The sequence below is a fragment of the Sinocyclocheilus grahami genome, unplaced genomic scaffold (assembly GCF_001515645.1).
Source record: "Sinocyclocheilus grahami isolate Dianchi unplaced genomic scaffold, SAMN03320097.WGS_v1.1 scaffold185.1, whole genome shotgun sequence".
NCBI lineage: Eukaryota > Metazoa > Chordata > Actinopteri > Cypriniformes > Cyprinidae > Sinocyclocheilus > Sinocyclocheilus grahami.
Genome location: NW_015505364.1, coordinates 43,702 through 66,385, shown reverse-complemented (window position 1 = coordinate 66,385; position 22,684 = coordinate 43,702). Strand labels below are relative to the sequence as shown.

At 37.4% G+C, this 22,684-nt stretch overlaps 1 protein-coding gene across 1 annotated transcript in view; it reads left to right on the top strand.

Annotated features, from left to right (window-relative positions):
• LOC107594527 (Fanconi anemia group C protein-like) overlaps positions 1 to 22,684 on the top strand; it is a 29,101-nt gene that overhangs the window by 3,561 nt on the left and 2,856 nt on the right. Inside the window, exons 2-13 of the mRNA XM_016284608.1 lie at positions 1,416 to 1,581; positions 6,217 to 6,304; positions 7,094 to 7,188; positions 10,986 to 11,093; positions 11,762 to 11,823; positions 12,522 to 12,686; positions 12,791 to 12,947; positions 16,145 to 16,315; positions 16,592 to 16,667; positions 18,953 to 19,046; positions 19,717 to 19,891; positions 20,009 to 20,200. Coding sequence (XP_016140094.1) covers positions 1,426 to 1,581; positions 6,217 to 6,304; positions 7,094 to 7,188; positions 10,986 to 11,093; positions 11,762 to 11,823; positions 12,522 to 12,686; positions 12,791 to 12,947; positions 16,145 to 16,315; positions 16,592 to 16,667; positions 18,953 to 19,046; positions 19,717 to 19,891; positions 20,009 to 20,200 — 1,539 coding nt within the window. The 5' untranslated portion in view covers positions 1,416 to 1,425. The remainder of the gene's footprint in view (positions 1 to 1,415; positions 1,582 to 6,216; positions 6,305 to 7,093; positions 7,189 to 10,985; positions 11,094 to 11,761; positions 11,824 to 12,521; positions 12,687 to 12,790; positions 12,948 to 16,144; positions 16,316 to 16,591; positions 16,668 to 18,952; positions 19,047 to 19,716; positions 19,892 to 20,008; positions 20,201 to 22,684) is intronic.

Below are 22,684 nucleotides of genomic sequence, written 5' to 3'. Positions count from 1 at the left end.
AAAGAAGGCTGTGAAAATAAATCTGCATTGTTAATCATTTTGATCTTTTATTTTAAAAATTCACATAAATCTAACCTTTCATTGGAGAATAAGAATTTAAAATGGGGGGAAATATCATTATGACATAAATGTTTTTCTCTAATACACATTGGACACAATTAACAGCACCCTTTTATTCAGTGCTTTTTGAAACCTCCATTTGGCATAATAACAGCTCTTGAGTTTTCTCCTATAATGCCTGATGAGTTTAGAGAACACTCCTTCATCAAGAATCTCTCCAGATCCTTCAGATTCGCAGCTCCATGTTGTTGCTTCTTCTCTTCAGTTCACCTCACTCATTTTCTACAGGGTTCAGATCAGGGAGCTGGGACGGCCATGGCAGAAGCTTCATTTTGTGCTCAGTGACACATTTTTGTGTTGATTTTGATGTTTGTTTTGGATCATTGTCCTGATGGAAGATCCAGCCACGGCCCATTATAAGATTTCTAACAGAGGCGGTCAGGTTTAGATTTTTTATCTGTTGGTATTTGATAGAATCCATGATGCCAATAGCTGAACAAGATGTCCAGGACCTCCGGCAGAAAAATAGGCCCACAACATTAAAGATCCCGCAGTATGTTTAACCGTGGACATGGGGTACTTTTTTTATCCCTGTTTGCACCAAACGCATCTGGTGGGTTTGCTGCCAAAAAGCTCTTTTGTTTAGTTTCATCTGACCATAGAAGCCAGTCCTGTTCGAAGTTCCAATCGTGTCTGACAAACTGAATATGCTGGAGTTTGTTTTTGGATGAGCAAAGAGGATTTTTCTTGAAAGCTTCCCGAACAACGTGCTGATGTTTGAACTAATCTCTGCAATTCTCCAGCTGTAATCATTAGAGGGTCTTTAGCCTGAACGCCTTTTATACTCCATTACGCAGTGGTCACGGTGTGAGAACCTCACCTCCCAGCAGGACACAGATGAGGATGTGTCTCCATTGATGGTTTAAGCCTTGTTCGGTTTTGTTTATTTGTCAAAAATACTTCAGTGCTGAGTTAAGAGCGTTCTGGAAGTTTAAAATGAGTCCACGAAGACTTTATTACACTACCCAGTGCCGCTTTTATCTTTTGTCCCCCGTTTTCAAACTGGCTGGCTCATGAAATACAGGCTGATGACAAATTAAGAGCCCTCAATTGGGTAACACATTTTCAACTCCCCATTTCCTGATTACAACCCCTGTCATTTCAGACTCTATACAAAAGGCATCATTATTATGGTCTTAACTCTCCTACTCTTTCTGGAATGAGAAACACACTTTTGAAGTTAAGAAATGATGCAGGGTCCACATATGTAGATCTGCTGGCCTTGAAAGGAGTAGTTCACTCCCAAAAAGCCTTGTTTTACCTGTGGTTGCTTTTATTTGTGTGTGTCCTCGCAGACTTGAGAAAATGGAGGCTGTTTCTGACACAGATGTGCAGTTCTGGATGGCCAAAGCCGTGAACTGGGGGGAGGATACGTCATGTTCTGCTCTTCTGGACACAAGCAGACACCTTGGCTCTCTGAGGAGCTTTCTCCAGCAAGTTCTGCAGGGGTTGCAGCAAATGGTATGAAAAATGTCAACATACAGCTTTATACTTCAAGCAGTACTTTTTGTCTGGAGTTTTGTGAAACAGTACAAAGGCCACAGTTGATCCCTATAGCTGTTTTGTTAAATGTTAGGATCCAATAAACAATTGTTGATCTATAAAGTAGTTCTGCATAACAATATTCTTAATTCTTTACCAGGGAATATGTTGCATTAGAGTTTACATTATCTACAGAGCAGGTATGGGCAGGATGGTCTACTAGTCATCCAACTAACTGATTAGTGAGGTCAACTGCATTAAGATTTGAAATATAAATATATATAATAAATATTTAACAATACACGTTTTCTCTGAACCCATAATACACATTTTATTCATTTAAATTAATTTTATGTTTGCATTTATATAATTGCATTTAAATAGCATAATATAATATAAATATATAATATAATACACCCCCCAACCCCTTTTTTTAGCTGGAAACTGTACAAGAAACAGCATCAATTAATCTCTTGAACATGATGGCATGCATAACAAAATATTACTGATTGTTTTATCATTTTTAATCTGATTTAAACTAGCAGGCAAGTTTAAATAATCAGAATTCACAACCATATGTCAACCAAATACTTAAGTTTGCATAAAAAAAAATAAAGGCATAAAAATACATTTACATGATCAACTGTCATGATCATTGGCTCTCACACTGGCCTTGGACCAGTGGGCCATGCTTATTATTGAGCCCTGTAATCGTTTTTAACTGTGGTGCTTACATAAATTAAGAGATGCAACTTTTTGGAGAGAGTTTTAGCATGCTGACAGCATGCTGTGCTTTAACATGCTAAAAGTCTCGCAGTTACTGAGAACTTAACGTTAGTCAGGTTTGAAAATGTGTAGTTTTGCACATCTCTACTGCAGATTTCATAAAATCACCTTTAAAATTAAAGTCGTAGTCCTTTAACTAACTCTTTTAGCACCCCTAACAGAAGCTGCTCTGTGCGGATGAAGGCAGGACATTGGCACAGTCGTGGTGATGACTTAGTGGGCTAATAGCCACCCAGGGACTGCCAGCGTTAACCTAATGTATCCCTGCATCAAGTGTTGCAAATTTGGACGAGGTAGCAAGGGTTAGGACGACTCTGAAGGACCAGTGTTCAGAAAAATTCTGCCTCCCACTGACTCTCCTTACCTTGAAAGAAGGTCTTTATTCATCTTGCAGCGGCCTTTCGCACCAGCAGATCTCCCGTTGGCCCTGCACACCATGCTGCTTGGTGCCTGGTGTGTCAGAAAAGAAAACAAAGTCTTGTAGGCTTTCTTATTTCAACTTACAATGGCCACCCTGCCAAAATACAATCACGCTTTCCATTTCCATCACATTCTGCATGCGTCAGCCCCTCTGACAGCATTCAGCAACGTGAAGGGATCAGGATTTCTTAATTGGCCCTAAACTCTTGTTCCCGGCATAGCCTCATAAAACAGCCTGAATGAAGCGGATCTGAACAGCAGCACTTGAATGAGTTAAGGACATAGCTCGCGTCTGGGGATGAAAAAATGTCTAATTTATATCAATTTCCTCATTTGCATTAGATCAGAACCAGTTTTCCCACTCCCTGCTTGGGACTGCTGGAAAGGGGAGTTTTCACGGTCCTGTAAACGGTTTTCTTCCTAAGCCTGGCACAGTTAGGTGCCTGCTGGAGATGCGCCACTGCTCGAGGGAGACTGAGAGATGCATGTGTGTGTAAGCACATTCAGTATTTGCAGACTTGTGAATGTGTACATTAGACTTTTTGCCCTTTAACTCCCATGAGAAGACATCTCTGGGATGGTACACGCAATGACAAAGCTGTTCATACCCCTGTGCTGGAGCTGGAGCTGGGGCCTGTACCATGATGGTGGCTGAACAAATTCAGAATTACAGTCACTGCTGACAGAAAGGCTACGTGCGCTGTTTAATGCGTTTGAGATGTGATGTTTTCCTCAGCGCATAACTTACATTTCACATGTATATTCTCCATCTGTAAATGTTAGAAAGTCATGGAAATATTTCCATTTTCCTGTCAGGAGTGGATGAGCCTCCTGCATCCGATTCTCTGTTAAACTTGACAGACTTCAGTGAACGAGTATGCGCGCCAAACAGACCGAGCGCAATGAAATAAGATTGCAATAATTCTGACTAAAATATACATTTTGCTAAAATATTTCTTGTTGGACAATAAATGTGCCATATGTAGAATTTTTAAACCTACAAGTAAGTGTATTCTTATGATAGCAGTAGCCTAACTGTAATGTGGTAATCAAAATGACCTAATACAATTAGTGTGCCTTTTTTATTTATTATTTTTTGTTTTTGTTTTTAACCCTTTTTATGCATATACTGTAGGCTATTATATAGCATAGCTACATGGTTGCATTCACTATATTTGTTTTAATAGCTTTTAATATGAACATTGCTTCATTGGACAACCTTTTTTTTTAATGAATACAGATGTTTTTTCATCCAAATAGCAAAATGTAGAAAATACAGAGATAGGCCTATATATTGTATATCGCAATTCAGCCAAAAATACAGAGATATGATTTTTTTGGCCTTATCGCCCAACCGTACTTCATGGTACAGGCCCCTGGACCTTGTCATGACATTTATGAGAGGTCATATGTGAATGGGCTTTTCAAACCGTTTTTCAAGGGTCCACATTAGGGCAGCATAATTAGTTGCATTAAAATTTATATTTTGATATGTCATAGCAAAATTATTTAAAGACTGCAATTTAATGTAAAATTATATTGGACATTTTGATTTCTTTTATTTTTAGATATAATTAAAAATGTTATGAAAATTTAAATTATTAAATGTAATTTTAATTAAAAGGTTTAAACTGGTGTCTGGGGACCCCAGATGTCTGCAAAAGTTTTCTATGCGGATTATGCAGATAATTAATTTTTTATGGTTGTTAAATCTGTAAATCTGTGGCTCCCTTTATATTTTAGAAATGGGGTCCTTAGAAAAGTGATTCATCCCATTTGGGGGTTCCTGGCATCAAAAAGTAAAAAAAAAAAACCTGTATTAGATGTTATGATTACAAATGGGAGGTCTAGAGCTACAAATAATTAGTTTAGCGTGTGCTATGTATTCGTATTAATTATTTTTTTGGCTGCCACAAGGTCTTTTTCCTTTTGTGAGACTCGACGTATTAAAGTTCCACAGGAATGGTGTCATTCTCTTCATGCGTGCCCTGAAATCGTTAAGCATCCAATAATGTATGTGTCTATGGAATATAAAAAGGCTTAGATCCTTTGTATGGCTTCCAGTGTACAGTAAATTGGCAGGGCACATCTTGAACTGATGCGAAAAGCTGTGATCCTCAACGTGCCTTTCCATTAGCACGCTGGTTTTCATTAATGAAGTGATCAGTTACTCTCTCCGTCTGTTTGCGTGGGAATAATTTTATAAAAGGCCATCAAATGTTTCTTTTTTTTTTTAGCTCAAATAGTTCTTTGGGGAATGACGATTGATTTTTTTTTTCATATCTAATTGTTCATACTTGTGATGTCAGCTAACTCTGCAAGTGGCGTACATTCATTCTGTTACTTAGACTGTCAGTATTACTTAAGAAATTAATTTTGACCACAGCTTATAAATTGAGACAGGATCTGCTTTTGACAGTTCACTTTGATGGGGAAAATGCTAAGCAATATAGTTCTGATAGGAGAAAATTTGTTCCTGCTGAGTTCCTCTCATCAACCATCAGACCTTCCTTGATGTTCCAAAAACTATCCAAACACACAGTCCATTAAAATGGCCCTTTAATGTTGAGTTACAAAGACCTTTGTAAAAAAAAAAATTTTTTTTATATATAAACAATGCAGTTGTCTATTGTGGCACAAGAGGCATCTATTTTAGTAGTTTACTGTACATGAAATGTGTGTATGAGGGTAAAGTGCGCTGATGGAGGTAGATCTTTAGGAATCTAGTTCTGATTTTGCCATTAGGGAAGAAGGAATTGCAGAGGAAATGAAAAGGGTCCTAGGACATATCTTCATGGAATGCCAGACAGTATGCCTGAGTTTAATCACTGGAAAAATGCTCCTCTCTTTCTTGCTTCTCTCTCCATGTCAGGTGTGTTTCATATCCGGCCACCTGACTTTTTTTGTTGTTGTATGATCTATATCCATGTTGTTGTTTAAGCATCACAGAAACACCAGATTTATTCTGATTCTGAAGAAAAAAGTTGCTTGCATTTATAAAATGATAAAAATGGGATTGTCCTTAACAATCTATGAGATAATGACTGTATATTTGGAAAAGTGTTGTTAAAATACAAAAAATATCAAAATAAGTTTTCAACTAAGGGTATGTCCTCCTGCACATTAAGCTTTAGTGCTAATTTAAGTGAGGTAAGTTTGAATCCGATGTTTTTCAGTATTGTTCACCCCTCTTTTCCCCATCATTTCCCAGTTTCTCTATACTATGCAATGACAAAATGGGAAAAAAGCCAAAAACAAATGTTTAATTGGATTATTCACTTGTATTACTAAGTCTGCACTGTGAAACTATGAATGTTTAGTGCAATTGCAGTCTATTTTTTTTTAATGATGCAGATGCTGGTTTTTGCTATTAATGTCTCAGGTATGTTTGTGTTTACTGTATAACAGAGGTCCACTAGTGAGGCCATGAAGACGTTTCCTTTTGTGGGCCAGTTCCTGGGAAGACTTTGTTGGAACCCATGTGTTATTGTGGATGGTAAATTTACGACTCTTCTAAACTCGGGGGTGTGTTTCCCATTTGAGACCAAGAAATGTGTCTGCATGGGCTGTGTATTTACACTAATTTTCCACTGAACCCTGTAGCGGCCTGCTGGGCATTTGTTCTGTTATTTGGCTCGCTTCCACTACTTCTCTCTCTCTTTCTCTGATCAACACTTTCCTTTGCTGAAATTTCATATCAGACCTGTTCTTCACATGCAGCCTTAAAAATGGTTCTAAAAAGTTGTGATTTATTGCAATAGCTCATGTTGTACTTTTTAGTCCATTATATACAGTGGGGTCCAAAAGTCTGAGACTAGCAAGAATGCTTCTGTTTATTTACTACAATCTTTATTATTAAAAAATGATATTATAAATTAATTAAAATGTATACATATTTTTGTCATAAATTGTTATTATCAGCATAACAATTTGAGTGAAGTGTTACACTGAAAAATTCACTGGAAGCAAGGAAATCTGCCTTTTTGTTCAAGATCACATGCTCAGTGTCACAAATGTGTTAATTTGATTACTGACATTGAAATAGTGCAGAATATTATTTTTTTGTTTTGTTTTACATCATATGGTTTCTTTACTTACAGTTGTTCGAAGATCTAAAACTTTTGTCTCTAGGTTTTAAGTTAGATTTTGAATCTCACTGTGATATCAGAGTTTAACCTTGTTTGTGCCTGATTATAAATGCATGCATGTCACAAATGAATAATGTGGCCATTTTCACATTTTATAAATGCCATTTTGTCCTGTGGTCTTGTTTATGTATGCTCAGAGAGGAGCCAGAGACTCCTGCTGCGGTGTTTGAGCTGTCTGTACAGTGCTGAGCCACTGAATGCTGTCGAACGAAAAGCCAACATGTGGATCAAGGTAAAGCCAACAACATTTCACCTCTTTACCAACCCTCAAGTATTTTGAATAGATAAATAAATTGCCAAAGGAGTATTATGAATTGATATCCTGACTGACAGACACAATAAAAATGTGGAATATATTGGTTGTTTAATTCAAAGTGTGAAGCAGGAACATTAATTATTTTATTAAAATTGTCATTAAAATGATAAAATCTTACTCATAAGAGTTTTAAAGCACATGCTTTAAATTTTCCGAGCCCTTTTGTGTTTGCAATGTACCAAATAAACGTCATACTGTACTCTTCCAGACCCCTACTTAAAACAGTTTTCAAACTGTCAAGAGTGTTTTAGAAATTCCCAGTGTACACTTTTATATTTAAAGAGATGTAATCAGGATTGGGAGATGAAAGGTGATAAAAAAAAAAAAACTAAAATAATTGTACTCTTTCAACTTTTTACAGAGTTCACACAGATGGTTTACCATAAGCAATACAGAACCCCTCGCATTTCTGCCAGATTCAAACGTGTGTGCATTCGTTTGATTATTTTTTTCATCTAATAAAACATAGCGCTAATTAAAGCAGGGCTTTTAAAGTAAACTTTTAATTTGCCAGATGTTTTTTGACCTATACGAAGGGAAGTGGAGTCAGAGGGAGGTGTGGGTTCTCTGTCAGGGGTTCAGACACGGTGTTTAATCTTACATTATTTATTTGCTTAGCTAACAATCCCTAGTGCAGCAGCAGTGTTTCTATGTATGGTTTGTTGGGGAAAGATATGGAACAAAAGACAGCGATTAGGACTTGCTTTGTGCAAGGATGTTACAGATTGTAGGCACGTGTGTATTTACTCAATAGTTTAAACATGGGAAGAGGAAGACAATCCCTTTTGTTTCCAAAAGAGTCTGACCTATAGAAGGTCCATAAGCTTGCTGTTTTTGTCTTTTGGTAGACTGGTCAGTCTCCTTCTGCGGATTTGTGTCAGAATTACACCATGATACTATGATAATTCCATGCTTTTTTGGATGTTTGAAGTACCATTTGAATTATCATATAAAAACAATTACTGAACAATGGTACCATTCCTCAGGTTTGATCACGCTAATCTGGAAGTATGTTTTCTGTTAAATGGTATATCACTTTCTGATTTGTTCTGTCTTGCTGTAACTAATTACGGTCCAGTGTCTTCTGTCTTTTTTCTTGTTGCGTTTTAGTAAATTGATTTGGTTTGATTTAATTTCTTTCTTCTCCCAGCCTGACATCTTGCTTCTGCCAGAAAGTTGATCTCTTATTTTTCCATTATCTTTTTAATGGTTTTAATGGACCGTGCTTTTTTCCATTTACTCCATCATTGTTTGTTTCAAGCGCTGTTTACTGTCACTGTCAATATGGAAAGACTCCCCCATCTGAAAAAGCCTTCATGTCGATCAGCATGGGTTACATCCATTCATTCCTTTTATTTATAAAGCACTTTACAACTGCACCTGCAGACCAAAGTGCTGTACAATCAACATACAGCTACATACAATCCAGCTAAGAACAACACATACTAGACCAACTCTTTAAAGGCTAATGACAATGACCAGCTTTAAAGGCGTTTATAGATGTAATCTCTCTGATCTCAGATGGCAGAGTATTACAAAGCCTTACAATATGAGGTTCATCCGGGATGATTCCATCTGACCCCTCAGAGCTTCAACGGCAGTAATGGACTGTATTCCTTTAGTTGCTCGTCATGATAAACAAACGGTCCTGTCATTCACAAAGTCAACTTGGTCGTGTTCTTCATGTGGGTGGTTTAGCTCAGGCCCCAGAAGAAGAGACCAAGAAGAATGACGATGCTTCCGCAGAGCCACGGAGAGACGTTTTGTCTGTCATTAATGGGCCTGTTGCCCATTCTTCTGTGATCCTTTGCTCTGGAGCGCCAGCTTGACTTTCTTTCTCCACATCAGAGAGACCAGACCATGTATAATGGCTTCAGGGCTTCTGGGGATCTGAAAGCTGTCCTCTGGGATACTTGTGTGGTCTTTTTAAGTACTGTACATTTACCTCTGCAGATGCATTTGAGAACTGTTTTAGGCTGACCTTCTATTTAATATCTCTGTCACTTTATCATTTGACATGTCTTAATTATTTTTTTTCTCTTTTCTTAAAGCCTCTAACCAGGATTAAATCTAAGGAATATACTTTAGCACGAAACCTCTCAACCGACATGAATAATTCCATAACTCTCATAATACATTTAAAATCTTCATAGATTTTTGTGTTTGCTACACTCTTTTATTAATAAAAAATTGAGATATTCCTTGAAATTTCAAATGTGAAAATAAAGAAAAATCTTTTCTTTTTTAAATCTTCATGCGTACATCGTTACATGAAATTCATAATAACATATAATCGGACAATTACCAGTATTAACATTGAACTCAGCTGATTTAAATGACTTTGAACCTATAACACATGACTGCTCAAAAACAGTCCAAATATATGAAACTCACATATAAATTTTCTAACAAAACATCAATATTACTGTGGGATGTTTTCAAACAAAATATATTCATTTTACTTGCATGAACTTTGACTTTCAGTTGAAAAAGATAGATTTTTCACACAGCAATGGTTCATCAAAAGGCAATAGATATTCATGTTTATCAACAAAATTCATCCCAAATGTGTGTGTGTGTGTGTGTGTGAAATGGGAGGAAGCTAAATATATTTTACTAATGTATTTTGAGACCGATCTAACTCCTAGATCAGGGGTGTCAAACTCTATTCCTGGAGGGCCGGAGCCCTGCAGAGTTTAGATTCAACCCTAATTATGCACACCTGATCCAACTAATCAAGTCCTTCAGGCTTATTTGAAAACTACATGGTATGTGTTGGACCAGGGTTGGAACAGAACTCTGCAGGGCTCCGGCTCTCCAGGAATTGAGTTTGACACCCCTTTCATAGTTTAAAAAAAAAATGGATCAGCATGCAAAAGTATGGTTCCCATACTAAAAACTATTTTATAATTTTTTTTATTCATCTCTTTCAGTTCAAAATGGACCTGAACACACTTAAATCATGTGGCATATCTGTGAGGCGTGCAAATTAATTTTTAGCATTAATAGTTAAATAATATATGCAGTTTGCTTGTTTGTTTAAAGATCTTTAAGCTACAAGAGTCACATGATGCCTTGATCATAAAACATCTGATAAGTCAATATTTGCAATATGTTAGGCATATTGTAAGTTGTTTTGATTTAGCTTGGGCATCCACGTGGTTTAGTACTGTCTAAAGTACCACTTTGAAGAACAAAAAAAAAATCATCATGACCGATGCCATGTTTTTCCACCTCAAGGTAGAGAAAAAAAACCGAGAGAATGTAAAAAGGCTGTATTTTATTGGCTTGCGCTGTAGCCACAGCCCAGCTTAGAGTTAAGTGTGATCTGCAGTGTGTTTTTGCTGTTCAGATGGTAGTAATTGAGCCTCTTTGGGTCTGGAGGACATCTTAGCATACTGTAAACCTAAAGAAACCACATGGCCCCACCGCATGCAGACATGTTTTCTGTCAAGGCTTAACCCTTGTGCTTTTTGATAAACAGACAGGCCTTGCCACCCGATTCCATTGTCCTTTTTACTTTCTATCTTATTATTTGTGTGCAACATGGGGATGTTTTTATGATGAGCAAATAGTTGTCCAATCATACACAAATCAAAAGAAATTCATAGTTATTGAAGTTTGATGGTGTGTGATTACAGTTTTACCATAAACGGAGGGTGTTTAAAAGCTGTTGTCAGCATTGTTTTATGTTATGTATCTCTTCCGAGCAGAATCTGTTGTGTCATCTGATCTCGGAGGAGGAGGGAAGTGTAGCTCATGCTACAGTAAAAAATGCTGGATTAACCCCGAAGCGTTACCACTTGGAGGCTCTTCAGAAGGTTTGGTAGTCACTGTTCAGAATCTTGACATGTTAACTAATAATGGCATGGTTAGTGTGATAGAAAAGCTGGACAATTTAGCTGAACGAATTCTTCTTTTTCAGTCTATGATTTTTTATATAATTTATTTTCTTTCCCCCAATCACAGGAACTGTTGTTTCAACTAAAGAGCCTATATTGCCAAGTATATTGCAAGGAGTAAAATACAGTGAAAAGTTTAGTTTATAAATGAAAAATGGAGTGATGCAAACAAATCGTAAAATTGATTCAATTAAACATTTTGAAATCATCAAAAGTCATGAAAATGAAGTATTTTTGCTTCTGAAGTTTAATTTGACATTTGAAATTCGAGAAGGGTTTGTAAAACTAGTCAAGTAATGTGCTGTTGAGAAATGGACAAATAAAATCCTTTTTTAAAAATGGTTCGCAATGTAATCTTACATTGTCAACAAAAACATTGTGAATACATTGTAAATCTTAGATATATCTCTCAGCCCTGAATGTATTTTTTACTCTCATTTACCTGAGAAATTGGCTGCTCGTATGTGACTTCATAGACGAAACACATCAGAAACTGAAACCATGTTAAAGTTTGAAGCGATTTTTAAATTGCATTAAATTGATAAAGTTAAAGGTAAACCGTTGTCAAGTCAAGCTGTCACTTTCAGGTGGTGTCATTGATGACAGAGGAGGTCATTAAAAGCTGTGATGGCTCGTCAAACACAGCCAGGTAATTAAACCTTAACATCTGGACATACATATACATTTGCTTGTGTCTTACACCTGAAAAATATATTTTCTCTAACATTCAAACAGTTTGTTCAGTTAGTATTATTCAGAACTATAAAATTGTTTGTGACAAATAATCCACTCTAACACTTCAGTTATTTATTTTTATTATTTATTAATTTTTTTGGAGGTGTTTAAATGGGAATATTCGCAATGTAATCTTACATTGTCAACAAAAACATTGTGAATACATTGTAAATCTTAGATATATCTCTCAGCCCTGAATGTATTTTTTACTCTCATTTACCTGAGAAATTGGCTGCTCGTATGTGACTTCATAGACGAAACACATCAGAAACTGAAACCATGTTAAAGTTTGAAGCGATTTTTAAATTGCATTAAATTGATAAAGTTAAAGGTAAACCGTTGTCAAGTCAAGCTGTCACTTTCAGGTGGTGTCATTGATGACAGAGGAGGTCATTAAAAGCTGTGATGGCTCGTCAAACACAGCCAGGTAATTAAACCTTAACATCTGGACATACATATACATTTGCTTGTGTCTTACACCTGAAAAATATATTTTCTCTAACATTCAAACAGTTTGTTCAGTTAGTATTATTCAGAACTATAAAATTGTGACAAATAATCCACTCTAACACTTCAGTTATTTATTTTTATTATTTATAAATTTTTTTGGAGGTGTTTAAATGGGAATATACATACTATGGCAACGGCATGTGTTGCCTTGGTCACATGTCCTCAGATGTCTCCTCTCATTGGAGCTCTGTTGAAGCATTCCATGTTGTGTGGCTCTTCCTGTCTGAATCAAGAGTTCATTAAGGAAATCAATGAGGCCTTGATCAGGTGAGTGTCGTTACAATGCAACACTGTCTTTTGTCAGCTGTGACCAGCATTTAATGACAGCACACAGATGATGTTTATGTGATTTCTGTCTTTCTCCTATGCAGTAAGAGGCTTGTGTTGGAGGATGAGGCCATAGTGAACCTGTGGTGTTATAGTCCCACCTGTCTGGAGGGGGCAGCAGTGAGCTTGCTGGAATCTGTGCTCTCTGACCATGAAACAATGACACAGAGTCTGAACAAACATGTTAATGACTCATTACTGGTAAGCTTGATTTCTTCTATATTCACATTTTAAAACAGTTTTTCTTTTAGATTGATTCCAAAAGATTGAGACCATTTTAAATGTATGACTTAAACCTGAAAATAAACGTGTGTTCAAATGAAATTTCTTCTCTTCTCTTCTCTTCCTCTCTCTCTCTTTTTCCTTCCTTCTTTCTTTCTTTCTTTCTTTATTTCCTTCCTTCCTTCTTTCTTTCTTTCTTTCTTTCTTTCTTTCTTTCTTTCTTTCTTTCTTTCTTTCAGGGTTAGTTCACCCCAAAATGAGAATTTTGTCATTGTTCCAAACCCGCCTGTGGTGTTATAGTCCCACCTGTCTGGAGGGGGCAGCAGTGAGCTTGCTGGAATCTGTGCTCTCTGACCATGAAACAATGACACAGAGTCTGAACAAACATGTTAATGACTCATTACTGGTAAGCTTGATTTCTTCTATATTCACATTTTAAAACAGTTTTTCTTTTAGATTGATTCCAAAAGATTGAGACCATTTTAAATGTATGACTTAAACCTGAAAATAAACATGTGTGTTCAAATGAAATTTCTTCTCTTCTCTTCTCTTCCTCTCTCTCTCTTTTTCCTTCCTTCTTTCTTTCTTTCTTTCTTTATTTCCTTCCTTCCTTCTTTCTTTCTTTCTTTCTTTCTTTCTTTCAGGGTTAGTTCACCCCAAAATGAGAATTTTGTCATTGTTCCAAACCCGTAAGACCTTCGTTCATTTTCGGAACACAAATTAAGATCTCCATGTGACAGGGCTGGGTGATATGACGATATTATCGTATATCGACGATGTCTCGTAAGTATCGCGATGTCGATGTCAACAGTCAGGTAACAGATGATTATCGACATTTTCGGGAAAAAATGACAAATGATAAACCTAGTAAGTTGTAAAAAATATTTTAGCATAATTTATTTAAGAATTCTTCTCCCCCGAGTTACATCTTCCGCCATTTTGAAGAGTACCCAAGAGCGTAATCGACGTAATCAGCGTTGTTTACGATCGGGGGGCAAGCGTGCGCATGAACGTAATCTTCGTAATCAGCGTTGTTTACACTTAGGAGAAAGCGTGCGTATGCATTATGATACTCTAAAAAGGCAGATGATGTAACTCGGGGGAGAAGAATTGTTGAATAAATTGTTATTTTTGTTTTCTTTGTGCTCAAAAAGTATTCTCGCAGCTTCACAAAACTGAAGTTGAGCCACTGATGTCACATGGACTGTTTTACTGATGTCCTTACTACGTTTCTGGACCTGGGAACATTACAGTTGTATTGCTGTCTATGCAGGGTCAGACAGCTCTCACATTCCTTCAAAAATATCTTTATTTGTTTTCCGAAGATGAACGAAGGTCTTACGGGTTTGGAACGACATGAGGGTGAGTAATTAATGACAGAATTTTCATTTTTGGGTGAACTAACCCTTTAAGCAAAAAGAGGGACAAGATGTGAATAAAATCATTAAACTTTTTTTTTTTCTTCTTTCACTTTTGAACTTTTTTCTAATAATATAGCTCACAAGAAAAACTTTTTTTATCATAAAAATGCAAGACTAAAGCATTTTCACTAGTGGTATCAGACTTTTTGATCCCACATATTGCATATTGCCAAAATATTAATAGCCATAACTCTTAAAATTGTTAAACGAATATATCAGCACCTTAAAGCAACAGCCCATCATCTTGTTTATCAGCAACAGTTCACACTGTTATGTTTGATGGCAACTAGTACCACATGTCATAATATTTGCTTCGGTTGCTAATTAATTTGGTGCTGCTGTGTTGACAGTAAAACTATGGTAGTAAAGAAGGAATTTGATGGTCTGTTGTTCATATGGTACACAGCAGGTGAAGATTAACGGCTTTCTCATACACTGGCCTCTTTTTGAGAACAGACACAAATAGCATGACGTGAAGCAGGTCCATGGTCCATGCACATCTTTATGAGGCTGTTTCATAACTACATGAAGAAACTTAAAATCAAGACCTCATTTATGTGTCTGTATAAGGACGTCATTCAGTCGTCATGTAGCTGATTTTTGAGGCTCGTTATGGTCTGTTTAGTGTCTCATTTCTGAGCAGTACAGACAGGTAAAATGACACCCAAATGCAGCTGCATTCAACTCTTATTTGTTTGTGCTTGAGAGCAGATTGAACTCTGCGGTGTGTTTACGTTGCAGGAACAAGTTGTTTAAACCGCAATCAAAAAGGGGAAACCAGAAATTAGTTTCACATTTCTGTTTTCATCCACCTTCCTCGAAGCTTAGATCTAATAACAATAAACAGCATCTTCCAGCATCCCACTGCCAGAAAGAGGATGTTTTTGCCATGCTGTAATTGACCCTCCCTGAAGTGTTAGGAGAAGGTATGGATGAGTGTTCGGAAAGCCCATCTGTTTTCACTAGGGAGAGAAAGCTTCAGCCTTCATAACAAATAAGAGCAAACAGCGCTTTCCTATGCCTCTGCTTATGTCACATGGAAAATTGGCAGAGCAGTGCTAACAATACGTTATTTGCACATGTGTGTGTCCGTTTATATTGGAGAAGGAGAAAGAGTATGTGCTTTCCGTATGTAATAAAACGTAATTTTGTGGCATAAATATGGAAATAATTAGTAATTTTTGTCTTATTGTTTACTATATTTATTTGCTTGGTCAGTGTCATTGTGGGTTTTGGTTCTTTTGCTGTTTTAGGCTGTAAAGACCTCTAAAATAACTGAAATCATTTGGTGAAGTGATATAGACATGTATTGCGGTCAAGACCTGCCTGGAACTACTTTAGAAACCTGAAAATAATTGCACACCTTAGAACGTACGTCAACCAGTCAGATTCAAGTATTCAACAGCCCCATAATATAATATAACATAATATAATAATCTATCAGTGATTTATTAGTACTGGCCAATATTATTTTTATTATTTTTCTGATTTAAGCTGCTATTCGAAGCTTTAAAAGAGTACTAAATGGTTATCCATCTCTTAAAATGTTCTGATGTCTTATTTGAAGCATGTACAAATGTATGGATTAAATCATTAGTGTATTTTTTTTTAATGGAAACAACAGTATATATTTATTATAACAGCCATTTTTTTTATAAATATTGATTTAAAACGTCCATGTTGCTGCATCCCAAATGATTACTTATTAGAATTTAAAATGTTAAAGTAAATCAGGCCGTTTTACCTACTCCACAGCATATTCGTTTCAGAAACAATGTGAGATTATATGTGTGTGTGTGTGTGTGTGTGTGTGTGTGTGTGTGTAGGAATGTGCTGACAGAGATTGATGAGAACCTGGCCGTGAGAGCCCTCATACAGGTTTTCACTGCCTGCTTCCTCCAGAGACTGACTGGACAGAAACCCCAGGTACAAGCTGACTTCATGAAGATGAATGTGTAATTTCTCTGGCACTAGCTGCACCAAACTGAATCGCAAAAATAATGATCGTTTCCAAAATTATGTCCTACAGAGATCCTACAGAGGCCATAAACAAGAAAAAACGAGAGAGAAATAGTAATGCATAGTCTGTGGAGTTTCATATGATTGACAAGTCTGTTTGGTGCCACTAGTGGCTCTCAAATGACACAAAAGCGGTATTTCAAATTTGGAGTTGTGATATCTCTGTGCATATATGATTTGTAGGATCGTCTACAACTCAGAGCCTTCTTCCCAAACGTGACGCCCTGTTTACTTGCTCCTTTACTGACAGCACCATCAGGTACAGCACCTCTTACTATCTCTGAGAAATTCAGACCTTCACTTAACAAAAGAACATCATTTATGAAGATTGTCTAATGATATGGTGCCTCAGTAGCACATATATTTGTAGGGCAGAGAGGTGTAAGCGGTGTGACTTTTTATATAAGTTGACCTCTAGTCAAGTAGAAGTGAAATATTTCAGCGTGTATATCAAGAAAAATGTACTTTTATCAAAAACTATAAGGGTAAACTGTGTCATGTTAAGAAGTAAGTTGAATTGTTATATATAAATGATTTACATAAAAAATAAAACATGGCCTTAAATTATTTTTTTTATACAAAGCAATTTAATTCTGTGCAGCAAAAAGGCTTTGTATGAGATTGCTGTGTATTATTCACATTTTCTGAAAAAATATTCATAAACCAGCCTGGAAAATTTAGCAGCACAACTGGCACACTTTACCCCACAGCTATCAATTCTGGGGCATATTTTTTTTATTATAGATATTGAGCTTTTCAATATATATTACATGAAAATATATGACAAGAAAATATTAATATATGACAAAGAAAAGAGAACCAGCGAGAACAACAACAAACAACAAAAAACTCAACATGGCTCAGAATTACACAAATGTTGTAGAAAGCAATGCCTACTAATAAATAATACTGAAAATAACACATTCAAAAGAAATTAAACATAAATACTTAAGGATTATAAGATAGCACTATTCCTTGAAAAAAGATTTCATTTAAACATAAATGGCTGATCTTTAACCTGAAAAATCACCAGGTTTTATGATTTGGACATACTTTTGAACCTTAATCAGTTTGCTTTGACATAAAATTAATTTACTTGCCATATAAAAAATACGTCCATTGTTTTCATTGCTTTAAATAGTTTCTTAGCATGAAAAACAAATTGTTTTTCTCATGCATGTCAGTCACAGGCAGCCGTATGAAGGGCCATTTCTAAATATATGGTCATAGGAGAGAAATTGTGCATGTTTCCTAGAGTAAAGGGAGACAGAGTTACATAGTGTAGTCTAATTATATCAGATCGCTAGCAAACTACAATACTTTTACTCGGACACCAGCCACACCCCTTTTTATTCAAAATTATTACCTCACTGTGACTGAAATTGACTCAGTATTGTCTCAGCGGGTTGCTAGAGATTAATTTGAATCCTTCATCCTAAACCTTCACCATCTAAACGTCTCCAAAGCCTGGCCTTATCTCCCTCCCTCCATCAGAGCAGTCCCAAACAAACAGGCTCCTTCCTCCTGTACCCACCCTGCCCGCCTCAGTCCGGTCCTCTGATATCTATCTCTGGCTTGGCTCCCAAAGGACCTGGGGCTCGTCAGTGCCTCCTGAACTCCAGAGGATATCCTCACAATGCCACCTATTCTATGACCAGCACAACAGAAGAATAGCCTGCTGGGCCAGGGGCTCTTTTTAAGATTATTTGTTTGCACTGGTTCAATTGTCATTGTACATGGAATGATTGACGTGAAGGGGGACCTTTGTCTCCGAAAAGGAGACTCATGAATGCTGGAGCTTAGTTGTTTACCTCATCAGGCTAAAGATAGGCCATGATTCTTAAAGAGACAGTTCATCCAAACATGAACATTTTCTCATCATTTGCTCACTCTCGTGTCATTCCAAACCCAGATTTGTGAATGGACAGAAAATTTTATTTGAGTTGTATTTTTTGAGAATCACTTTAATCTGTCTGTTTTCATTTTCACTCAGAAATATTCACAAAAGTCTACTTTAATATATTTTACAATATATTAAACTATTCAGTCTTCAGTATCAGTATTCTTCAGAAATCATTTTAATGTGATCAAGAAACATTTATTATTATTATTATCAATGTTGAATACAGTTGTGATGCATAATATTTTGTGGAAACATTATACATTAGATAATTCTTGACTGTTCATCAACAAATGAACATTTTGTCATGATTTACTTGTTGCTCTAAACCACTTTTTTTTTTTCATATAATAGTCAATGGGGTCCATTGTTGTTTTATTATATTTATTGAAAATTTGGACTAAACATAAATATACAGTGTTAAAAATGTTTTAAAAGAAATACGATATAATAATATGAATGATAGTATGGCAGATGGCAACAGTTCTTGAGGTAAGTTTGGTCAGGAACATTTCTAAGGCTTAGAGAAGGGTCAGTTCATTTCAACTTGAGATTTGTTATCAGTTGCTAAGTTCACCTCATCCACCTGGAAATCAATTTCAAAAGTGTCTCATTTCTACATTTCTCATTTCACCCCCTTTCAGAGGTTCCCAGGGAAGCCTGGCTGGATCATCTGAGCTGGATCAGAAGTTTACTTCAGAGCGTGATGGAGAATGAGGAGGCGGGGGGAGATGTCAGGTGAGATGAGCTTCAAGACACCCTCCTCTTAATTTCTCTCTTATTGTCAGCAGTGCTGTTACTACAGAGATTTCCCACACAGTAATCCTATATGTTTCTAGCCAGCTCAGGCTTGATGCAGGTGGGTATTTGGACACAGATGACCGAATAAACAGTGATACTGTAGGTTTTCACCTGAAGTACATAGCTCCTTTTCAAAAATCACTGTCCAGGAAAAAGTGTCTGTCCACACCAAGAAGTAGTCCTGAATGACAAATGGTTGTAATTCATGAACCCCCTTGTGCTGCAGATCTCTTCACTCTCTCTTCAAAGTCCATTTATAATATATGTTCATAAGTATAAAATGTTTTTCATTTAGCCTGAAAATGAAAATGGCCTGATGCATGTGTGTCGTGTACAGTTCTAGGAAAATATATGCATTGTAAGCATTCTATGCAGTGAGAGTGTCAGCTGCAGGTGTCATCAGGATATAAACCAGAACTTGAGAATTCACTGTCTCAAGAAGCTCTTTAGTTTGAGCAGCCGTCAGTGCAAATCTCTCTTTCTCTGTTTAAACTCACGCAGCCTTCTTGTTTCTCCAGCTCTCTTCATACTGTAAGCCATATGTATCAGTAAATAATTGTTAGGTTCTGTCTTTGTGTGTTTGGGTGGATGGATGGTGATTTTCCAGGGCGTATCAGGCTGTCTTTGAGGCTTGGTTCCTGCTGGTGCAGTGTGGGTTTTGGGTGGACACAGCTGCTGAGCTGCTTGTTCTGGCAGCGCCTGAGAACGCCGATTCGCTGCTGTGGCTTCTGACGTTCTTCCACCACCCCACCAACAGAGGGCACCAGAGGTCCCAACAAACCGTAAGAGATCTAATAATGGCTCTGAAGTCAGTTAACCTTAGGTCACAAGTTAAAAACAGCAAAGTGAAGCAGACTGGAAAATTACTGATGGCTTCCTCCTCTTTGTTTTAATCTCAGGCAGTGGCCAGAGAAGCCTGGACTCATCTAAGGATGCTGTTTCTCACTCGTCCTCCCCCTCCCAGACACCTCAGTGCTGTGAAAGAGCTCCTGTCCTCCTCCCTTTCAGCAAACCTCGTTTTGCATTTGTTTTTAAACTTCACCGTCTTTTCCCACGGACCTGTTAGCATTATCATTGAAATAACTGACAAGGTGAGGTCTTCACTGATTCAGATTCAACACATAGTAAAATAACATTCACCTCCTCAAATGCCAAGGGTTTGCTCATGCGAACCCGGTGGCCTATTCAAGGCGAGACGAGGGCTGTGTGCAGCCCAATTAAGTTGTCATCAGTGCCTTTATTGACCCTGCGCTAGTTCTTGTGGTATGCAGAGAACAATAGAATAAAATAGGCTGACGGCTGTTTACGACACATTTAAAATCAAAAGCGTTTCAGTCTCTCTCACACACTGTACAAAAGCAAGTTTACACCCAACAGCTTAAATGCTGAGAGCTGCTCCTTTATGGCAAGGTAATGAGTTTTAATAAAGTCACCTCAGCTTTGTTTACATACAGTACAGGTATAGTTTACCCAAATATCATAATTTTCACACCCATGTTGTTCTAAAACCATACGATTTTATTCTGTGGAACACAAAATGTGATATTTTGAATAATCTTCATGCAGGTGTTTCCTATTCAATCAAAGTTCATAGACACCACGGGCTGTCAAGCTCTGACACTGGCAAACAGAAACCAAAAAGCATCATAAAAGTAATTCAAATGGCTTGTCCAAGTCTTATGAAAACATGTGATGGAATTGTGTGAGGTTTAGACTGAGATTTAAATAATTATTCACTATTGGCAATCTTTCCCCCAGAAAGCTTTTAACTCAAGTCAACGAGTTTGAACTGGTCCAAAAGAATGATTCATCGATTGAAAAAAAAAAAAGAATGATTCAATGATCTGATCACAGTGATTCTTGTGTTAACAGCTCATTGGAAGTGGAAAATTTCCATTGAATAATTTATCACTGATACTAGTGGGAAAAAAAAAAAAAAACGTGCTTTGGTAATCATACTTTCAGTTGCTAAGTTCACCTCATCCACCTGGAAATCAATTTCAAAAGTGTCTCATTTCTACATTTCTCATTTCACCCCCTTTCAGAGGTTCCCAGGGAAGCCTGGCTGGATCATCTGAGCTGGATCAGAAGTTTACTTCAGAGCGTGATGGAGAATGAGGAGGCGGGGGGAGATGTCAGGTGAGATGAGCTTCAAGACACCCTCCTCTTAATTTCTCTCTTATTGTCAGCAGTGCTGTTACTACAGAGATTTCCCACACAGTAATCCTATATGTTTCTAGCCAGCTCAGGCTTGATGCAGGTGGGTATTTGGACACAGATGACCGAATAAACAGTGATACTGTAGGTTTTCACCTGAAGTACATAGCTGCTTTTCAAAAATCACTGTCCAGGAAAAAGTGTGTCTGTCCACACCAAGAAGTAGTCCTGAATGACAAATGGTTGTAATTCATGAACCCCCTTGTGCTGCAGATCTCTTCACTCTCTCTTCAAAGTCCATTTATAATATATGTTCATAAGTATAAAATGTTTTTCATTTAGCCTGAAAATGAAAATGGCCTGATGCATGTGTGTCGTGTACAGTTCTAGGAAAATATATGCATTGTAAGCATTCTATGCAGTGAGAGTGTCAGCTGCAGGTGTCATCAGGATATAAACCAGAACTTGAGAATTCACTGTCTCAAGAAGCTCTTTAGTTTGAGCAGCCGTCAGTGCAAATCTCTCTTTCTCTGTTTAAACTCACGCAGCCTTCTTGTTTCTCCAGCTCTCTTCATACTGTAAGCCATATGTATCAGTAAATAATTGTTAGGTTCTGTCTTTGTGTGTTTGGGTGGATGGATGGTGATTTTCCAGGGCGTATCAGGCTGTCTTTGAGGCTTGGTTCCTGCTGGTGCAGTGTGGGTTTTGGGTGGACACAGCTGCTGAGCTGCTTGTTCTGGCAGCGCCTGAGAACGCCGATTCGCTGCTGTGGCTTCTGACGTTCTTCCACCACCCCACCAACAGAGGGCACCAGAGGTCCCAACAAACCGTAAGAGATCTAATAATGGCTCTGAAGTCAGTTAACCTTAGGTCACAAGTTAAAAACAGCAAAGTGAAGCAGACTGGAAAATTACTGATGGCTTCCTCCTCTTTATTTTAATCTCAGGCAGTGGCCAGAGAAGCCTGGACTCATCTAAGGATGCTGTTTCTCACTCGTCCTCCCCCTCCTAGACACCTCAGTGCTGTGAAAGAGCTCCTGTCCTCCTCCCTTTCAGCAAACCTCGTTTTGCATTTGTTTTTAAACTTCACCGTCTTTTCCCACGGACCTGTTAGCATTATCATTGAAATAACTGACAAGGTGAGGTCTTCACTGATTCAGATTCAACACATTGTAAAATAACACTCATGTCCTCAAATGCCAAGGGTTTGCTCATGCGAAAAACGGTGGCCTATTCAAGACTAGACTAGGGCTGTGCGCTGCCCAATTAACTTGTCATCAGTGCCTTTATTGACCCTATGCTAGTTCTTGTGGTATGCAGAGAACAATAGAATAAAATAGGCTGACGGCTGTTTACGACACATTTAAAATCAAAAGCGTTTCAGTCTCTCTCACACACTGTACAAAAGCAAGTTTACAC